The sequence below is a fragment of the Phytophthora ramorum genome (assembly GCF_020800215.1).
Source record: "Phytophthora ramorum isolate Pr-102 chromosome Unknown Phyram_PR-102_s0008, whole genome shotgun sequence".
NCBI lineage: Eukaryota > Oomycota > Peronosporomycetes > Peronosporales > Peronosporaceae > Phytophthora > Phytophthora ramorum.
The window spans coordinates 2313443-2333255 of NW_027150654.1; the positions used below are offsets into that span (position 1 = coordinate 2313443).

The 19813-nt window shown below is 58.1% G+C and overlaps 7 protein-coding genes across 7 annotated transcripts; 2 read left to right on the forward strand and 5 right to left on the reverse strand.

Moving 5' to 3' along the window:
- Window positions 1-672: 672 nt before the first annotated feature.
- On the reverse strand, window positions 673-3965 carry KRP23_9627 (ATP-dependent translocase ABCB1; the record flags this gene model as incomplete). Its single annotated transcript, XM_067895205.1, has 3 exons — window positions 673-678; window positions 747-1835; window positions 2325-3965. 3 exons carry the CDS (start codon window positions 3963-3965, stop codon window positions 673-675), a joined length of 2736 nt encoding a protein of 911 aa, XP_067742813.1.
- Window positions 3966-5501: 1536 nt separating this feature from the next.
- On the reverse strand, window positions 5502-5750 carry KRP23_9628 (uncharacterized protein; the record flags this gene model as incomplete). The annotated part of the gene is made up of 1 exon (XM_067895206.1): window positions 5502-5750. One exon carries the CDS (start codon window positions 5748-5750, stop codon window positions 5502-5504), a length of 249 nt encoding a protein of 82 aa, XP_067742814.1.
- A 370-nt stretch (window positions 5751-6120) lies between these two features.
- KRP23_9629 (uncharacterized protein) lies at window positions 6121-9762 on the reverse strand (the record flags this gene model as incomplete). Its single annotated transcript, XM_067895207.1, has 1 exon — window positions 6121-9762. One exon carries the CDS (start codon window positions 9760-9762, stop codon window positions 6121-6123), a length of 3642 nt encoding a protein of 1213 aa, XP_067742815.1.
- Window positions 9763-9953: 191 nt separating this feature from the next.
- KRP23_9630 (Translation initiation factor eIF-2B subunit delta) lies at window positions 9954-11761 on the forward strand (the record flags this gene model as incomplete). Its single annotated transcript, XM_067895208.1, has 3 exons — window positions 9954-10008; window positions 10076-10136; window positions 10216-11761. The coding sequence occupies 3 exons, from the start codon at window positions 9954-9956 to the stop codon at window positions 11759-11761; spliced, it is 1662 nt and encodes a 553-aa protein (XP_067742816.1).
- Window positions 11762-11837: 76 nt separating this feature from the next.
- On the reverse strand, window positions 11838-14211 carry KRP23_9631 (Zinc phosphodiesterase ELAC protein 2; the record flags this gene model as incomplete). Its single annotated transcript, XM_067895209.1, has 2 exons — window positions 11838-14064; window positions 14132-14211. 2 exons carry the CDS (start codon window positions 14209-14211, stop codon window positions 11838-11840), a joined length of 2307 nt encoding a protein of 768 aa, XP_067742817.1.
- Window positions 14212-14367: 156 nt separating this feature from the next.
- Window positions 14368-18598, reverse strand: KRP23_9632 (Phospholipid-transporting ATPase 3; the record flags this gene model as incomplete). Its single annotated transcript, XM_067895210.1, has 3 exons — window positions 14368-14582; window positions 14649-18156; window positions 18227-18598. The coding sequence occupies 3 exons, from the start codon at window positions 18596-18598 to the stop codon at window positions 14368-14370; spliced, it is 4095 nt and encodes a 1364-aa protein (XP_067742818.1).
- Window positions 18599-19121: 523 nt separating this feature from the next.
- Window positions 19122-19806, forward strand: KRP23_9633 (uncharacterized protein; the record flags this gene model as incomplete). The annotated part of the gene is made up of 2 exons (XM_067895211.1): window positions 19122-19209; window positions 19274-19806. The coding sequence occupies 2 exons, from the start codon at window positions 19122-19124 to the stop codon at window positions 19804-19806; spliced, it is 621 nt and encodes a 206-aa protein (XP_067742819.1).
- Window positions 19807-19813: the final 7 nt, after the last annotated feature.

Below are 19813 nucleotides of genomic sequence, written 5' to 3' on the forward strand. Positions count from 1 at the left end.
CGCTCCGCTCCCAGAGACCGCGTAGGCTCGTCCAGCAGCAAGAGTCTCGCGTCCTGAAGCACAGCACGTGCAAGCGCAATCCGTTGTCGTTGACTGGGCGAAAGCTGCAGCTGCCCACCCACGCGTGCTGCGTATCCGTCAGGAAGCCGCGAAACGAACGTGTGAGCGTGCGCCACCTCAGCAGCAGCGACGATCATGTCCATTGGCGGTGGGGCAGCCATTCCGTACGCGATGTTCTCAGCGATCGTGCCCAGGAACAGTGTGGGCTCTGGGCCTACCATGCTGATCTGCGTGCGCAGCCATGCCACGTCCAGCGTTCGGGTGTCGACGCCATCCAGCATCACGCGACCGCCATTTCCTGCTGAGGCAGACACGTCGTAGAAGCCTTCGAGGAGAGCGAAAATGGTGGAGATACCTGCGCCTCTAGGACCGCACAGCGCTACGGTTTGTCCAGCCGCGATATGCAGTGTGAGTCCGTTGAGCACCGGAGCGCTGGGACGTGTCGAGTACGCAAAGCGTACGTCTTGCAGAGTGACGCTGCCTCGGGTCATGGGACTCTGTGGCATCGGGTCAGGCTCTCCACCCGTCGACGAAGGAGGCGAAGCAGATCCGCCAGCGACAACCGCAGCGTCACGCAACGCAAAGATGTCGGCGCCAGCTTGCAACGCACCCTCAGTCCTGCTCACCCACGCCACAGCAAGACCCAAGGATTGAGCCGAGACGAGCACAATCGCCAGCGAGCGTACAAGCTCCCGGAATGTGGCGTCGCCAGAGTGCACGAGCACGCCGCTCAGCCAGCAAGTAAGGGCACAAGCCGCGACCATCACAACTCCAGAGAAACCTCGTGCCACAGCGTCGAGCTGGGCTTTGTGTCTGGTGTATCGAAGTGGCCGCTGCAGCAACACGTCGAAGCTGGAGCACCACGAAGTCTCGAGTCCCAGCATGACCACCGTCGGGCGATTGCGCAGCGCCTCGCTCACGTGTACGTCCACAGCTTCCTCCGACTCGGTTCTATCGGGGATTGAGCGGGTCTTCAACGTATACTGCGCTCGAATGGATTCGCCGATGAGCAGCAGAGGTAGAGCAGCGAGCAGCACGAGTGTGAGCATCCAGCTCCCTCGCCAGAAAGCCACGGCCAGCGAGGCGACCAGCGCGACAGCTATCTGAAGCTTGTAGCCTTGGGCACGGCCGACAACGAGTGATGCAGTCGATGCCTGCGTTGCCAACGAGTCTGCGAGAAGCTTCGGAGCGTGCTGCGGGGCGTCGAAGAACGACACGGGCTGGGCCAGGAGGGAGCTGAAGTGCAAGTCTCGAAGTTGGGAAGCCACACGCTCCGCTGCTGCGTCCAAGCAGAACAGCTGCATGCTTTGGAAAACCACGACAACCGCAGCACCAGCGCTCAAGAAGAAGCCGTGCCGCATCACCAGAGGCCGCAGAGTATTGACCAGGGCCTGTGCATCTCGAGACGCGAGAAAGCGAGTGTATTGCTGCACCATGTCGGCCAGCATCTCGCTGATCAGCACGCCGAGCAGCGGAGCCGCCAAGCCGACCAGCACCGAAGCGGCGAGGCCGACCATCAATACTGTACGCTCTGGACGAGCGAGAGCTTTGACGTCTCGCTCGGTGAGCTTTGTCGGCGAAGTGGGCGCTGCATGAACCACACGTCGCTGGTACTGCAGGCGAAGTGGTGCTGCTCCACTCGGACACAGGCTGGAAGCGGTGCGCTGGATGAGATGCAGGCGGCGATAAAAGCTGTTCCTGCGCTGCAGCAGCTCGACGTGCGTGCCCTGCTCCACGGCTTTTCCGGCTTCCAGCACCACGATCTTGTCGGCGTACTGCACAGCCGCAGCGCTCACGTGGCTCGTGCAGAAGAGCAGTGTCGTGCTGCCCGCACCAACAGCTCCGCCAAATCTCGACAGCAGTTCCTGCGGACTAAGGGCCATTTCATCCAGCAGCAGAAGCTTGGGCTCCCGAATGAGAGCTCGTGCCAACGCAAGGCGCTGTCGCTGCTGCTTGGTGAGTCTGAGAGCTCCGTTCTCGCCGACTCGGGTGTCGTAGCCGTCGGGTAGCGACATGATGAAGTCGTGCACGTCGGCACGCTGAGCTGCATTGACCACACGCTCTTCCATCTGCCCAGGGCCCCGCCCATTCAAGTCGCGCAGCACCACAAGCCCCATGGTGATGTTGTCGAAGATGGACGCCTTGAACAGCGTCACATTCTGCGTCACGACTCCCAGCTGAGCGCGCGTCCAAGTCGGATCCAGCGCGTTCATCTCGCGGCCGTCGAGCAGGATGAGACCCTGGGACGGCTCGTACAGACGCACCAGCAGCGTCAGCAGCGTGGATTTACCGGCTCCAGCGCCTCCAACGACCGCTACACACTCTCCAGTCATGGCCGACACGTTGCAGCCTCGTAAAACTTGTCGCTGAGGTCGCGTCGGATACGCAAAGTGCAAATCGACGGCCATGAGAGCGCCCGAGAACGTTTCCGGCCGTGGCAATGGATTCATGACGTCATTCTGGCTGTGGTTCTTGGAGCTGGAAGGTATCTCCAGCAGCTCAAACAGCTTGGAAGCAGCTCTCTTGGCTCTGAAAACCGCTGCAAAGCTTGGGAGCAAGTGACCCAGAGCGTGACTGCCGACGACCACGCCGAGAAGCGTCTCGAACACTTCGTTAGGCTGCGCTTCAGCCTCGTACACCTTCTTGCCACCGTACCAAAGGCCAATGGCACTCATGACCCACAAGCTTCCAGTCAACGCACCCTGCAGTGCTGCCTTCTTGCCATGCTGCACAACCCGCTCCCGTTCCGTGATGCGAACGCGAAGAGCGTGTTTCTCTCGGACACGGCGTTGCGCGTTGAGAGCCAGCAGCGTCTGCAAGTTGCTGAGCACTTCAGCCACTACCACATCAGCTTCGTTCTCCGACGTGGCTGCGTCGTGGCTCAAGGCAGCAATGACAGTGACAGCCACTGGAGCCACACAAGTCACCGCCAGGGTCAAGTCCCAGAGCGTCATGAAGGCGACAAGAAAGCCCCCAACGAACTGCGTCGTGAACCTGCACACAGCTCCAAGCTCGGGTCCAAGGCCTTGGCGAATAGTCTCGGCTTCTCGCGTCAATTGGGCACCAAGACCCGACGCTGTGTCCTTGTTGGCATCGAACCACGGCTGGTTGAGATCAAGAAGAAGGTGCCGCAGCACCTGCTCCCTCAGCGCCCGCAAGAGCCTCTCAGCCGTGTGTGAGAGACACAAGTGCGCGGCGTACGCCGTCACTCCAAGAGCCAGCGACAGCAGCATCAGCGCCAACGCCGCCGCGTCCACGTCGTGTCGATCGTACGGCACGAAAGCGGCAATCGCCGCGTTCACCTGTCGAGCCAGCAGCGACCACAACCCCCCGTGGATCGTAGCCGCCAACAACCCCATACTCAGCACGAACAAGTCTCGGTGCGTCGACAGTCGCGTCACCAGCTTGTTCAACGACACAGACGTCACTTTAGTCTCGTTGTCCTCAAGTCGTCGCTCTTCGTCTTCTACTGCAAGAACTTGTTCAACAGCCACGCGACCTTCACGCAGCTCTCGCAGGGCATCGGCGATTGCTGCCGTGCTGCGGACGCTCGAGATCTGCGAGTTCCACGACGCGTCCATGACTCTGGACGACGGACGAGTGACGACGCCCGTGGTAGGCACCATCCTCTTGGCGGACTCGACGGGCATCGACAGCAGCGCGTAGTCGCCCCGACTCGAGCTCGAGTCCAGGTCGTCCACGTCCACTTCTTGGCTGTCGCTGTCGTCGAACAACTGGCTGCTGTTGAAGCTGCACAAGCTGTCGGTGCCTGCGAAGCCGCTGCTGTAGCTGCTGGAGAAGCTGCCGCGGCCTCCGCGAGGGTGCGGGGGCCCTGGAGTGACGGACAAGGTGGGCAGCTCCATAGTTTCGTCCAACAAAGGCTCACCGCGGGGGTGCAGCTTCATCGAAGCGAAGATTCGACAATGGACAGGGGGGGTGGACGTTGCTGTGTCTTGAGTCATCACGGGTTGAAGCATCTTTCGACAAGAGTGTCACCCACTGACAACCGGTGATGACGAATGTAGCCATCAAGTCAGTCACGCGTGGTGCGACTGGAAAAGTGTGATTTCGATGGTCGTAAGTGTCATGCTGCAAGATCAAGTTTGTCTTTGTGGCTGTGACGAGCAGGGATTTGTATCTAACCAAATAATGGGATTGCTTTCACTATGTTCGCAATGGAAATGGAGCGTGAATGTTACCAGCTTTCATAGTCTGCTATAATTTGGTTGTCGAAGATTGAGTCTTGGTGATTCTGGATTTGATTCTGGCTTTGGTCTCTGGTAAATGGTGTTGTTGGCGCTCATGTCCATAGAGTAGGTAGCGGCCATAGCGCCCACCGTTACAATAGCGACTTTCATCGTCGCTGTGATTCTTGATCGATGGCGGAATGCGGTGAAGACCTAGGGCTGGCAAAGATAATGATCTACATGTATTGACACTTTCATGTACTTCGAAGTACATAGCAGAAACCATCCTGCAGACAAAGGCAGAAGCTAACGCACCAGAGCTGTCGTCGTTTGAAATGCTAACTGACGTTGGGTAGTTATCGCTGAAGTTTCCACTTTCGGACGAAGCTGCCGTTCGAGGCGGGGTGGCAGCACCGAGGCCAGAGCCAATGCCCTTATTACAGCTGTCATGATGCTAGAAGGCAGTGAATAAAGTACCATCGGGGCACATTGAAATCAAAAAGCAGAGAGAATGCTGGCATTCTATTTTGGTTGAGTTCACGATACACTGAACCAGGACTCGACTACCCTTGCCATATACTAGTATTCTTCAGATAGGGGTGGCTATGTCTGCGCATTATGCCCGACGGAGGAACCTTCACTTCCCAGGTTTGAAATCCCTCATGCCAGAAATCTACAGGCCGTCACAAGCATCAATGAATGGCAATCTGGCATCAATTAGACCACTGTTAAAGAGCTGTTCGAGGTTTTAGCCTTCCGTCATGATACAGCTACGAGAACGATCAACCCGTCCGCAACGAACTTGACCGCGGCCATGAGGGAGAAGACGGCTCCACAGCATAATCCCGCATAGATGACGGCAGTGAACGTTTTGTGCTTGAGCGCTCCCTTCTCGTAAAAGCCTTCCTCCTTCTCAAGCACCGAAGCTTTCTCCGTGAGAATGGACACCGCCACTTGAACTGAAGCTGTGGGACTCGTCGCTTGTGGCATCACGCTCCTGAACGTCGGACTTCGTCTTCTTGGCGTGAGCAGCAGCCGGCACGTTTGGTTGTGTCGCTCCATCTCACAGAGCGCTGCTTTGGCCCCAGTGCCTCTCAATTATCTTCCAGCGATGGGCCGTACCCACAATCATAGTCTTATTTTGGTGTCACACGCTTGTTGCTTGTCTTGTCGGTCCCGTTCGTTTCAGCTCCTTCCTGCCCGCCTCACGGGCTCGTGGCAACAATAGCCACGGTGTTGTCATCGCCGAGGTGATCACGGGAGCGGCGTTCCCCTGGTCATGACCAGGAGCAGCGTGAACACGTCTCCAAAGAACGAGACACCGGCGACGAAGATGTAGAGCGCTAAGAACGACACCAGCGTGTACAGGACGCCCACGACGATCTTCTGCCTCCGGGTCACGCTCTGGGCCACGAGCTCGTGCTTGTCGGTGGTGTCGTCCTTGGGGGTGAAAATCACCACCGTCACGTCGTCCGAAGCAGTCGTCGGCGCCACTTGCGTCATGGTGGAGTGAAGATGTGGAAGGTGGCGGAGACTGGAGCTGCTCTTGGCGAGTTTGAGAATGAGCAACAGGCTCGGCGGGAGACCTCGAGGGCGGAACCACACGCAAATCAATAAAAAGGCGGAGATCTGCTGGGCATCGCAGGAATGTCCACTGCTGTATAAACGGCACTGACCCACGGTCTCAAAACAGCAGACAGTGGCAAGTGTGTTATCCTCGCTAAAACCGTAAGTGATGGGGCTGCACATACTCGTATTGCTCAGCCTGCTGTGACGCACGCTGTCTTCAGCCTTGACTTGGACAGCGCAAGGCAGAGTGAATAAACATAAGTTGTTCGTGTTTATCATACATGGACTTTTACCACTGGTACACTTAGGATAGCAGGTCGGGGTACGGGAAGCAGGCGCTGGACAGGTGGTCCGGCATCGTCGCGTGCTTGATGGGAGACGCTGGGGACGTGCTGTCGGTTTTGCTCGCCTGGCGACGGAGCTGCATGCGCAGGTGCTGGAACTGCTGCCGCGCACGGAGGGCGTTGGCCTCCATGTGCTGAATCGCCAACAAATCCTGCAACTGAGCGCCGTAGCTGGCGCGGAGCTGCTGCAACTTGGCCGCGAGCTGTTTCTTGTGCCGCCGCTTCAGCTGCTTCCGCTTGAGGTAGTCGTGCGCCACATTGCGCCGCCAGTTGGCAGCCGATGAAGACTTCTTCGAGTGCGGGTGCGACGACGCACAGCTGCAGTCGGGGTGCTTGTAGATGCGCTCGCGCTCGGCCAGGAAGTTCATCTTGATCCGCTCGTTCTGCCGCGAGAAGTGCAGCAGCAGGCTGGTCTGCTCGCTGGAGGTAGCGGCTATGTCGGCCTCGACGTCGCTGTCCGCAACGGCCACAGGGGAGCCAGGGCCAGCGTACTGGTACATCGTTGCCGCTAGCAGCGAGCCCTTGTCACTCACGAGCGGCACTGACACGAACTCCGGTTCGTACTGCTCCAGTTGCTCCAGCTCCACGTCCAGCTCGGCATCTTCGTCCTCCTCCTCGGCAGACTTTGCAGCCTCCACTTGGTTGTCCTCCGGTGCTTGCTTCACCGGTTCATCCTGCTTTTCCGGTTCCGCACGAATAGACTTCTTGCGACCTCGTGTGTTGGTAGCTGGCACGGGTTTCTTTGTCGACGAAGACTTGGTCTCAGATTCCGTCTTGGACTTCAACACGTCGCTGTTCTCTTTGTTTTCGCTGTCCTCCTCGTCGATGAAGAGAGCTTGCACTTTCATACGGTGGCCAGCCTTCTTGCCGCTCGTCTTCGACTTGTCCTCTGCTTTGTTGGTGTTTGAGCCCAGTTGAGCCAAGACTGCCGCTGCATCAACGGCGGAGTCCGTGAGGTCTTCCTGGTTGTCTGTCCGAGCTTTGGCAGCCGAGGCGGGTGGCGGAGTCCACTGAAGCTCCTTCAATGCCAGCAGTTGCCTCTCTACTCTTGACAGTCCTGGCTGCTCGGGGGTGTTGGGGTTTGAGGACCCAGACGAGGACGAAATCGACACAACCGGAGAATCGGTGCTCGCGGACATCTTGTCGGCATTCCTGCCATGCTTGGGAGTGGTCACCGCCGCCATGTTGTCGCTGGCCTTGGTCTGATCATCCACACTCAGCTGCTTAGCCTTCGTGGACTTCTTCTGCGTCTTGACTGGCAGCTTCTTCTTCTCAGCGGCAGCTTCGGTAGCAGAGGTCGACTTCTCGCTCTCCTGGCGGCTTCGCTTTGTCTTGACACTGCGTCCCGATTCCTGGGACGCCTTCGACGACATCTCCTGGCGGCTGCGCTTGTGGCCAACCTTCTCGTGCTTTTTGTGGCGCTTGTCCTTGACGGCATGCTTTTCACCGACGTCGGAATCACTGGTGCTGTCGCTTTCGTCGGAGCTGCTCTTACCAAGATCTCGCATCACATTCCGCAGATCGCTCTTCACCTGTGAGTACTCCTTCTTCTGCTGGTTGCGGTGCAAGAAGGCATCCAGACTGCGCACAAGAATTTGATCTTGGTTAGCGGCCACAACCATCCATTTCTCCTTCTCGGTCTTGGGCAGAGGGAGAACCGCAAGAAGTCCGCTCGTGTTCACTCGAGTGAGGTCCGAAAACTGCGCCTGGAAGTCCAGCGACGGGTCCACGAAGAACTGCTCGTACCCCTCGATGTAGTCGAGAGGTGTCGCGATACCCGTCTCCTTCTTCGGCTCGTGGAAGAACACGCTGCCATCGCTGCACATGCCCACGGTGAAGGGCGATGCGTCCTGTCCTGCGACCTTGCTGACAGTTCGCATGTGGCGTTGCGCGCTCGTGTCCTCAGCGCCACGTCTGCGGCTTCCGCGCGGATTCCACGCACGCAGCGACGTGGCATTTCTAGACTTGATCGCGGCCTCACGCTGAGCACGCTGCTCCTTCTCGGACAGCGGCAGGTCCAAATCCATGCGGCTGGCAGACTGGAGGTCAACAACCGCAAGAGATTCCCCTCCGCCGTACGCGTAGTCGCCGTACACAGCCACGGTGTCCGTAGTTTGCTTCACGTCGGTGTGTGACTTCTTCTTGATCGTCACCGAGTCGTCCGAGGCGTCGTACTCCTCTTCCAGGTGCCAGATGCGCACATTCTGGTGCTCCGACTTGGAGATAAACTGGTTGGCGATGGTTGGGTGGAAGCTGATGAACTCCAGCGAGATGCCGTTGGTCTGCTTGTCAAAAACGCACTCCCAGTTCCACTCCAAGCCATTCTCCGTCTTCTGCTGGTGGAACCGCCACATGTGCACGTTCTTGATGCCGATGCCACACAACAGTCGGTACTCGGTCCTCTTGCTGCCCTTGAGGTACAAGCTCTTCGCCGCCGCAAACCCCTTCAGCTTCGCGTCCGAGTACGTGTGCGAAATGACCTTCGCCGTCGGCAGGCCAAATGCACTAGCACCATCCTCGTCTTCGTCCATGCTGTCATCGTCGCTGTCGCCAGTAGTCAACAGCGACGAGGACGCGGCGCCGTTTGACTGCGGCAGGTCCGTAGGCGACGGCAGTGTGATGCTGTCCACCTCGAACGCGCGAATCTCCGTCGAACCGCGGTACACGCCCGCGAAAATGAACTTCCCGTCCTCCGGGATGGACACCGTCACCATAATCTGCGTGTACATGCCGCGCGGCATGATCTGGTCCAGCAGAACTCCTCGTCGGAAGACCAGCGAGTCTTTCGTGAGCGGGTACAGGTACACCATCCCATTGTAAAAGCCCACGACCAAGAACTTGCCGTTAGGAGCCACCGCCACCGAGGACACCGTGGAAGACACGAAGAACTGGTACTCGAGACCCACCGGCGGCATTCCGGAGCTGCTGCTTGCTGTAGAGAGCGCCGGACTCTGCGCCAGAGCCTCGCGCACCACCCTCAAGTTGCCGATAGTAGCTGCGTCGAACGTCACCTCGGCCTCGTCACTAGAGTAGCCTGACTCATCCGAAGAAGAGGAAGAGCTGCTACTGCTCTCCACAGGCTGCGGCCCGGTCTCTTTAGCCTTTTTAGAGCTCTTGATGGGCGTAGGGAACTCTAGTTTCCGTGTAGGGTCGTGGCTGAGTGTGGAGGACGCTCCTGCAGCCTTGTGGACACCTGAAGAGCGCGGTTTGTCTGTGTTTTTCCTGTTTGAAATGTCCTCAAGGACGTGGGCGGCTTTAAGCAGACCCACGCGGTCCTGCGTCGACTTGTTGGGCTTGAGGCCGCGCTCCTTGAGCTTGAGCTTCTTGGCCTTCTTGTCCAGCGTCTTGTGGTGTGTAGAGGGCATGGAGAGTCCCTGGTGTGCGCCTAGAGGCCGCTTCGCGGGCTTGGCTTTACGTGCACTGAGTGTGAACTTGTTCTGCGGCTTCTGGGCGTTCGGCGCGGGCTCTGGCGACAGGAACGACGGCGACGTGAAGCTCTTGCTCTGCTCTTTCTTCTGGGCCATGATGCCGCTGCTTTTCGCCGGCGTGGAGGCTGCAACGAGCGCGACGAGGCCGCTACTCGGCGACTTGGACGAGCTCATGGAGCAGGACTCGGAGGCTGGGAGCGGAATGCGGAATGGGAGCAGATATCCGCGAGCGCGCGAAATTTCCCGCCAAACGGTTATTGACGTATTGAAAAACGCCAGGTGGTGTGGTCCACATCCATATCTGTCTGATTCTGGTCTGATTCTGATTGGATGGAGCCCACTTTGCTAGAATCGTCGAGGAAGTCATGGCCGACAGTCGGTCGCCTGTGCTGGAGCCCGGCGCTGACCTCAAGCATCTCGGTACGACGAGTACTTGCGGCCTTCCCCTGTATTTTCCACCCAATACTAACGCTTCCATTCGGGACAGAATCCATGCTAGACGACAAGAACCAGAAGCGCCGCAGCAAGAAAGCCATCGAGGCCTATGAGTGCGTAATACTATTTAAAGTATTTCTTAGTTCGTGGTAGTAGTACTAACGAGGATTCTGCTGGATTATTATTTTGCAGGGGAAAGTTAGAGGGTTGGTCTCCTGCCACTCACGGAGAGGAGGTCGTGCCGCCCATGGAGAAGCTCAGTCTGGGTCCTGCAGCTGACAATGAGGCCAAGCCAGCTGCTCCCAGTGACGACAAGAAGCTGTCCAAGGCTGAGAGGAAGAAGCTGGCGGCCGAGGCCTTCGCCAAGTCCGGAGGGGTCCCCAAGCGGGAGAAGCTCAGTAAGGCGGAACGTCGAGCTCAGCAGGAGGCCAACAGGCAGAAGAAAGATGGCGGCGGCAAGCCGAAGAAGTTGGAGGCTGTGGGACCGACGGCTCCGACGCCCACGAACGTGCGGCTGCAGTACGACGACGCCAAGAAGATGGCGCGTCGCTCCAAGGCGGCGGTGGTGGTGCGCACGCAGGCGCAGAAGCAGGTTGAGATGTTCTCGCACTTGCCGCAGTACGAGCGGGAGAGCTCGCTGTCGCTCAATGTGGGGTTTTCCAACAAGGAGGAGGTGCACTCGGCCGTGCTGGCGCTGGGTTTGAAGTACGCCGAGGGCAAGATCTCGGGTGGCAACGCGCGCTGCATTGCCATGATCACGGCCTTCCAGCAGGTGATTGAGGACTATGTCACGCCGCCAGACAAACAGCTCCACCGCGACTTGGACAAGCGCCTTCGCCCACTGATTCAGTACCTCATTGACTGCAGGCCGCACGGCATTGGCATGGGCAACGCCATTCGCCGCCTTCGGCGCGTTATTGGATCGACGCCGCCTGAGCTCAGCGAGGAAGAGGCCAAGCGCCGCATTCGCGAAGAAATGGACGAGTACGTGCAGAGCCGCATCCTGCTGGCCTCGCGTGCGGTGGCGAAGAACGCCCAGTCCAAGATCAGCGCTGGCGACGTCATTTTGACCTACGCGCGTGCCAATGTGGTGGAGGATCTGCTGCTCGAGACTGCCAAAACGTCGCCCGAAATCGCGGCTACGCTGCGCGTGATTGTCGTGGACTCCCGCCCGCACTACGAAGGCCGGAAGCTTGTGAGCGTGCTGGCCAACGCAGGTCTGCAGTGCACATACCTGCAGATCAACGCCCTGTCGTACATCATGCGCGAGGTGACCAAGGTCTTCCTCGGCGCTGCGGCCTTTATGAGCAATGGTGTGGCTGTTTCGCGCGTGGGCACCGCCCTCGTAGCGATGAGTGCGCACGAGGCCAACGTACCTGTGCTGTTCTGCTGCGAGACGTACAAGTTCTCGGACCGTGTGCAGCTGGACGCCATCACGCACAACGAACTAGGCGACCCGGACGAGCTGGTGTCTTCGTACTGCACGGACAAGCCGCGTTCGCGGCGTCGGAATGGGGGCGGCGCCTCCGACAACGCCTTCAGCGACACCTCGAGCGGCCACATCCTGTCGGACTGGCGGGACCTGTCCGACCTCAAGCTGCTCAACCTAGTGTACGACGTGACGCCCATCGACTACGTGTCCATGGTCGTCACGGAGCTGGGCATGATTCCGCCTACCTCCATTCCTGCTGTGCTGCGTGAGTACTCGCGCGATGGCCTTGTGGACGGCCCGCTGTAAGGTTAATCAAGTGAGCCAACGCAGCAAGTAGGAATGCGATGTCTTTGATTTTTGCCAACTGCTTGGGGCTAAAGCTTTATTGTTGCTCTCCGCGTTCGATGCTCTTCTGCTTCTTGCGCTCTTCGCGCTCCTGCTGTGCCATGAGACTTGCTGTGGCCTCGGGGTCGCCCTCTTCCTCGTCGTCTTGCGTCATGAGCTGCGTGCACACGTCCAACAGGTTTGGCTGTCGGAGCTCGCGGAAGCGCAACGACAGCATATCGATGGCCGTCAGCACTTCCATGGGCGTGTCCTCTTCAGCAGATTCGCCGTTGGAGCTTGACAGCACCGCCATCTTCGGATACCGCTGACTGAAGTGCGTGAGCAGCAGGTGACGAGCGTTTGCCTGGCGGCCCACACCAATCGCCTCTTCCATCGTGCAGTGCGCCTTGTCCTTGGCTTCCTTGGTCAAACCATCCTCGAAGGTGGCCTCATGCACCATCAGGAACGCATCCTTGGCTTTCTCTGCCAGCTTGTCGCTCGGACGGCAGTCACCAGAGAAAGCGAGCTTGGCGTCGCCAGCGACGAAAGTCAGCACGACAGCGTAAGACTGGAGCGCGTGCTTCACCGGGACGCACTCGATCTGTGAGATATGCAGCGCCGCACGCAGCCACGCCCGGACACGCGCTGCCTCTGCATGCGTCTCCACCTCCTCGAAACGCGAGTCGTTCTCGTCGAAGCAGTAGTTTTCAACGAAGGCGTACTTGCCACGCACCATAGGATCAAGTGCCGCATACTCGTCCAGCCAGAACCGCAGTGCCGTAGGTCCTATCAGAAGCAACGGCTCGGTGTCGGCATTGTCAGCGCGGTGGCTCAGCAGTCGAAGCAAACCGAGGTGGTGGTCGGCATGGTTGTGCGAGATCCAGACGCACTTGAGGCGGTCCACCAGTTCCTGCAGTCGCTTTGCATCGCCACCTGCATAGCGGTACATCTGCCCTAAACTGCCTTCGCCACAGTCCAGCATCATGCCTGCCCAATCTTTGCTGCTAGTTGGTAGCTCGAGATACATGCCTGTGACGTTGCGGTATTTGGACGGGATGGCACAGCCCGTGCCGAGAAATGTGATCCGGCCATCGATGAGGTCCTCGTCCAGGTTCTTCGCGTCCAAACCCGCAGGCTTGTTCGCAACGATCTCCGCACAGGAGCTAACACTTTCACGGATCTGATCGAAGTCGAGACGCGGCCAACAAGCTGACGCGTCAAAGCCGCGACGAGCCTGGGGGGCCAGAATGAACTTGAGCAAACTCTCGCCCAAAACCAGCTTCGATGCTGCTGGTTTCGAGCTCTCCTTCTCTTCGGACGATGTAAACGTCAAGGAGGAAGAGTCCGGCACAGCACGCGTAAAGGGCACAGCGGTATCACGCAGCTCGTGCTCTTCGTTGGACGGGAATGCGCGCGGGAACACGGCGTGCAGCTGAGCTTGCAGCTTGGCCGAGGCACGATACACCGTCTTCTGCGCACACGCCGCATGACCAAGTAGCACGTGGCACGCTTGAGTGCCAAAGCTTCGCGCCCACTCTGCATATTTGGGGTGGCCTAGCACCTCCAATCCACCGAGATGGAACACGACTTCTACCTGCACGTCCGCAGCCTTCCCGTCCTTCTCCCTGTATCGTAGAAACCCTTCACTGCCCACCAACACGTCCACATGAGCCACCGACGGACAGCTCACGATCACACAGCCCGTAGCAGGCACCGACGGCAGCACGCAGTCGCTCGACTTGACCACGCGTCCGTCCGGCAGCGTCACATCCTTGCCCTGATGCAGCTGTCCGAACAACTTGCCCTTGGGCACGCCCAGCGCCACCGCCCTGTCCACCAAGAACTTGCCGCGTTGCGTCCTGGTCTCCACCACGTAGCTCACACTCACGTGGCCGCTCTGTTCCTCGTCCGAAGAGGACGACGGACTCTCGTTCAATTTTCGCTTAGCGCCCGCGCGCGGCTTGGCCACAGCCACCGCGTGCACCAGCACTTCGTCATCGTGGTAGCAGCTTTTCTCTGCAATTGCAGAGACCTCGGACGCCTCGAGTTTGAACTCTGGACGGTACAGGAAGTGGCGCGTGGCCTTCAGGTACTTCTTAGTGCCAGGAGGCCCGTGGACGTGCAGGCCAGGCTTGCCCGTGTCCGATACAGTGAGCACCATACCAGGCAGACCCCCCACGGCATGGGACCGCAACTCGGTGAGGAAAACCTGCTGCAGCTTGGCCAGCCGCACGTGGTGCTCCATGCACAGTCGCTGGGTGCCATCTCCGACGTTGAATAGGAAGCTACAGAAGCAGGGAAGCGTTAGGGAATTGCAGCTTACACAGTAAGGAAGGGCGTGTATCCACCTACCGACGAGTCTCCGTGGACAGAAGCAGACACGGCGCAGTCTCCACGGACTGCACGCTCAAGATCTGCACGTGCACGACCATATTGGCTACGTTTTGGTTGACTGGTGCCAATCTGTGATATTTAACCGAATCCAACGAATTCTAACTATTTCATACAGAGAGGCCGTGTAATGGATACTTGTACAAGATTGTGAAATACTAGAGGTGTACCAATGTGTTGAGGGTATTGAAGCTGTACTAGATGTCTCTCTTGCTGGCATCGCGCCGTGTCGAGGATGTGAGCTCGGGTGCCACGACGACAGCAGGGAGGCGACTCAACGAGCTCGCACGACTGACTCGACGTTGTTTCTGGAAGCTGAGCACGCGCATAGTCACGGCTTCCTGAACTGGTAAATCACCTGAGGCGAATCTGCCTGGAGGTTCATCCACTCCGTTAAACGCGAAGCTACTCACTGTATCAACCACTCAAAGTCAGTTGCAAGTATAGTAGATAAATCCTCCGAGATTCCAACACGTACGAGCTTGAGGTTGAGGTAGACTGCCCTTGAACGAGTCGTACAGAGGTAAGTTGTTGGTGCTGCCTGAGCGTCGATTCGGAGATGGCGGCTGTGCTGTCACGACAAAGGCGTTCAGCTTGCCGTTCTTGCTCTCTTTACTGTCACTCTTGTTGTCCTCGTCGGCCGACTGCTGTGCTACGAAGAGGTTGTCCACTGAAGGTGAATGGCTCTGGTCTGCGAGGGCCATGGGGGCCACGACGTCACTGGCGCGGCTTGCTCTGCCTGGGCGGCTGCGCTCACGCAGAATGTCTTCGGCGCTCGGTCGGAACTGCTGCTGCGCTGCGGTGGCCGTGAAGTCGATGACCATTGCCGCCACGGGGCACAACAGCAGCAACGTCCAGTAGCGCTGAAGACGGACCATCCGCGCGGGTACTCCGAACATGTCGTAGCTCATGAACGTGAAGTGCGGGTAGACCAGCAGGAACAAGATAAAGAGCCCGACGCTGAACGCCATGACGGCGACGTGATATTTGTTCCAGTTGAGAGCGAGCAGAATCACCTTGAGGTTCATTGTGCCAAGTAGCGACGTGTAGAAGAGGGTGCCGACCACATACAGCCCCTGCGATGGGACCTGCGTGCCCGCGTAGCAGGCGAAGAAGCAAATGAGTGCGTGGCCTACCGAGTTCAGGATAGTTCTGGCGAACACGCTCATGTTCAGGTCGCTGTCGTGCTGGCCGCGACGATAAAGCTGCGGGAACCTCAGCACAACTTCCTCCGGGATGTCCTGGTCGAAGATGCCGATTACAATGATCGGGAGCGCCAAGAAGAAGTTCCAGCCCGCCATCACGAAGCTCTCGAAGAGCGGAGCACCCGACTGCCCATTGAAGAAGTTGAAGACGAAGAGACTGATGACGAGAGCGATGTTCTTGTAGAACGAGTAGCGGATGACCTTGCAGACCCGCTTGTAGTTGCACCGCCCGTGAAGGAGGACGAGTCTCGTGAGGAAGCGGAATTGGGCGACGGCGTAGTCGCTGGCGTTCACAGCCTGAACACCTTCTTTGCCGCAAATGCCCACGCCGACGTGCGCTGTCTGGATCATGCTCACGTCGTTGGCGCCGTCTCCGATCGCCAGAGTGATCGGCTGCTCTCCTTTTCCCTTCTGGCCACTGCCTTGACGACCTCCTTTGCGTACGAGCTGAACGATGTCTGCTTTCTGGGACGGACTCACCCGACAGGCAATAAGCGCCTTGCAAACTCTGGCAACATTCAGTAGTTTCTCGGTCAGCACCTCGACGCGTTGCATGGCTTCGGCAGACATTTTGAGTCGCGCGTCACGCGATGGGAATATATGCACGAGCGCCTTGCCGTCGCAGACCATGGCCAGATTGTCGGCTACCTGGTCGCCTCGAATGAGTCGCTGTATCTCCGGAGATCCATGAAGGTCGTCAAGCTGTGCACTCAACGCGTCGACGCGCTCGGCATTCACGTACAGCAGCTGCATTTTGTCGTTGATCAGCCGACAAGCGTGGCCGATGTTGATAGCCGTCTCCTCCCGGTCTCCAGTGAGCACCCAGACCTTGATTCCAGCCTGCGCCAGGTCGAAAATGGCCGACGGCACTCCTTCCTGCAGCTTGTCCTCGATTGCCGTCACTCCCAATAGCTGCATGTTCGTCTCGATCATCTCGGCGCTTGCATCCAGCTTCTCTTCGCGGTCTTCGAGTGCTGTCGAGGCTGCAATGTAAGCTTCGTTGTACTCCTTGTATTCCTCCGCAGTAAGCACTCGTCGCCCAAGTACCAGCGTTCGCAGCCCTTCACGAGCGTAGTTCTTAAGGTGTCCAACCAGTTTCGCGTGTGCGGCAGTATCGCCGTCACTCTTTCCTGGTGCAGCGCGTTCGAGCATCATGTTGTCGGCGCCCTTGCAGTACAAAACGTACTCGCGGGTCTCTTCGTTCACCGCTACCACTGACATCCGCTTTCGCGTCGAGTTGAACTCGTTCACGTTAACGATCGTGTGGTATTTGGCAGTAGGATCGGGTGTCTGCTGTGTGTCTGCAGTGTTAGGGGGGAGCAGAGACTGCTTTCGAGAGACCTCCACCTTCATGAGCGGTGCCGGCGCCACGAAGTTGTATCCCAGGCACTTGGCAGCCTTCACTAGAGCTTCCTCATCTGGTGATGACGCGCGGTAAGCAATTGCACCAGTCTTGGAATCTGTCTCGGGGATCACCGTGTGGCAAATCGACAAGAGGGTGAGGAACTCGTGGATGAGTTCGCCTTGCTTGCCACCGGCGTACAGCGTTCGCAGCAGCCCTGGATCGTCGAAATGAATGCTGGGATCGAAGTGAACCTGGGCATCTTTCGGGTCACTGCCCTCATCGTTTAGCGCCACAGACTGCACGGGTGCTGCAGGCGATACCGTCTCGCGGATATCGTCGGTAGAGTCGATGTCGAGCCGCACTGCACTGCCAGCTCCGTCGGCGAGCGGGTTCACTTTTGCTTTCGCTGGAGATGGCGACTTGGCATTTGGTTTGGCACTGCCGCTAGCGAGAGCAGCCACCGCTCGTCCGATCTCGGTCGTGCCGAAGCCGTACGAGATCCCACCGATCGAGCACTTGCGGAACTCCATGACGTTGCACGTCAACGTGCCGGTCTTGTCGCTGAAGACGTACTCGACCTGGCCGAGCTCCTCGTTAAGCTCGGACGTCCGCGCCACTGCGTGCGTACCTTCGAAAACCATCTTGGCGTCTGCCGTGATCCGGTTGGCTTGCAGCACCTTGATGATGTCGAGCGAGACGTAGAGCGAAATGGGCACGAGGTTGTTGTACAGGATGAGGAACGTGAAGAAGTTCACGACGAAGTCGCCGACGCCGTCCGCCTCTTTCATGAATGGCAAGTACCACACGCGACTGGCGTTCGCCTTGCTCCAAAACGCCGCTACTATCGCGCTTGCCAAGCAGAGCAGAAACATGGTGCTGAAGATCAACAGCATGCACCGATTCGCTGTTCTGTAGAGTTTGCTCTGCTTAGATGGCGCCGCTCGGGAGTTTTGAAGCAGCTTGGTCTCACTACCTGTAAAGATCACGAGACCCACGACAAAAGCGCAGCTTCGAAGACTGCAGCCACGGAGTAACAGGTTCTCGGGGCCTAGCGGTACTGCTGTTTCGCCTCGGTCGCTCTCACGCAGTAGCAGTCGACCGGTAAATGTGTAGAGCTGGTTGTTGGGTTGTTCATGCTCTACAGACCCGCGCAGCCGTCGCACGGCTGAAGCACACACGGCTTCCTGCGACAGAGGACTTCCATGCAGCTCACGCCAGCCTACAGCCTGTGCCGTAGGCTTGACAGCAATTCGTCGCTTGAGATTTGTCTCGCCGTCCAGATTAGACGTCTCAATGAAGCACCGGCCTTCCTCCTCGGACGTGGCCAGAATCACCAGGTCTGCTGGTAACTCCTCGTGGTTCTCCACACACACGAGCTGTCCAACCTGTAAATCTTGCCAAGACATCATCTCCGTCTGACCTCCGGTGTTGATGATCTATAGCAGCACAGGCCGTCGTGAGTACGTCAAAAGAGATGCTAGAAGGAAGGGGGGGGGGGTCTCTTACTCTACAAGAGCGGCGGTTCTGCTTCTCGTCAGCATCATGTCGCTTGAAATCCTCGCTTCCCTGCTTCACCATCGTCACTAGGAGGACAAATAACAGCGGTCCTGCAGTCGTGAACCGATTTGTAGGCGACCAAGGCGTCGCCAACTGAAGCACCGAGATCAGCAGGAAGTAGACGTTGGCCACGACGCGGAAGAACTCGAAGATGGTCTTGGGCACGAAGCTCACGACCGTGTACTTCGAGGTGACCATAACGTTGCGCGCGTACTGCTTGGCGGTGATGAGCTGCTGGTTGGCGTCGCTGTCGTTCAGGAAGGCGACGCGGGGCTCGATCCCGGCCACCGCGGCCGAGGAGGCTCCTACATTGCTTTTCATGGGACGCACGTGCACGCGGCGGATCTCGCCTGGCAGCGGGCGAGCCAATGCTGCTGATCTTCCCGCCAGCAAGTGCAGTCCTGAGGCACTCCGACGATGGGGAATGCGGTAACTCGATTGGAAAACGTCTTTCGCTTGAAAACCGACGCCCAGCGACTCGTCCAGGGGTTCTCCGAGATAAGAAATGCCGGCCCCTTCCCGGAAGTTGAAGTTGTTGTAACGGCTCGAGGCTCGCTATTGGCTGAAACCAATGTATCCGCTTTTTCATTGGCCGGCTAGTTGAAGTTGGTGTAGCCATCTCCGTTTAAGTTAAAGATCCCGTAGCGATGTCAAGATGATAGCTATGAACACCGGCGGCACCGCTATCCTACAGTGCAAACCGTCTGGACACTGCAAGAAGCGAACATGTAAACTGGCGCCTTATCTCACGATGTTTGGACCATCATTTTAGTTGAGACGTTGCTATAGCGACCCTTGACTCTAGACCGTCGGCCAAGAACTCACTGCAGCAGTTGCATACAGCATGGGCATTACGATCTCGCAGCCTGTGGAGGGCAGTGACACCAAGGACAGTCCGCTGGCCGTCGCCGCCGTCGCGGAAATCACTCAGTGTGAGTCAGCGTCGAGTTTTGTTGTTATTTTTCGCAGTATACTAAGCTGTTTGAACTTTTGCAGTCTCTTTGGTGCAGCTTCAGGCACTGCAAGCGATCTGGTACGCTGAAACTTTGCCTGATGAAGGGGATTTACAGTATCGAGAGCCAGATTTGGGCTGTGACGAGTTCGAGGAGGCGCTGAACAGCGTCAAGTTCGCTGCGTCGGACCGCGCGATTTTTGATCGTCTGTTCACGTTGTTGGACCGGACAGGGGACGAACGAATCCTCGCGACGCAGTTTCTTATCGGGGCTTCGTTGCTGCTTCGTGGCTCGCTTGGTGTGAAGCTCCAGGCTGCTTTGCAATTTGCTTGTGATGCCGAGAGTTCTCCCGGGTTTGAAGGCGGATTGTCGCCGGAAGCGCTGGCGTTTGCATTGACGACAATATCTTCCGTCGCAGGCTTCTTCGGAGATCCGCTGGTGTCTGCAGACGATGTGAGCCGCGTAGTGGAGGACGTCAGCGGTTCGATTGGCAGCTGCTCGTGCGAAGAGCTCGTGAAGAGCATCGAGGACCACTCGCTCGTGCAGCAGTACGCGTACTCGACAAACAGCAACTAGGTGATAC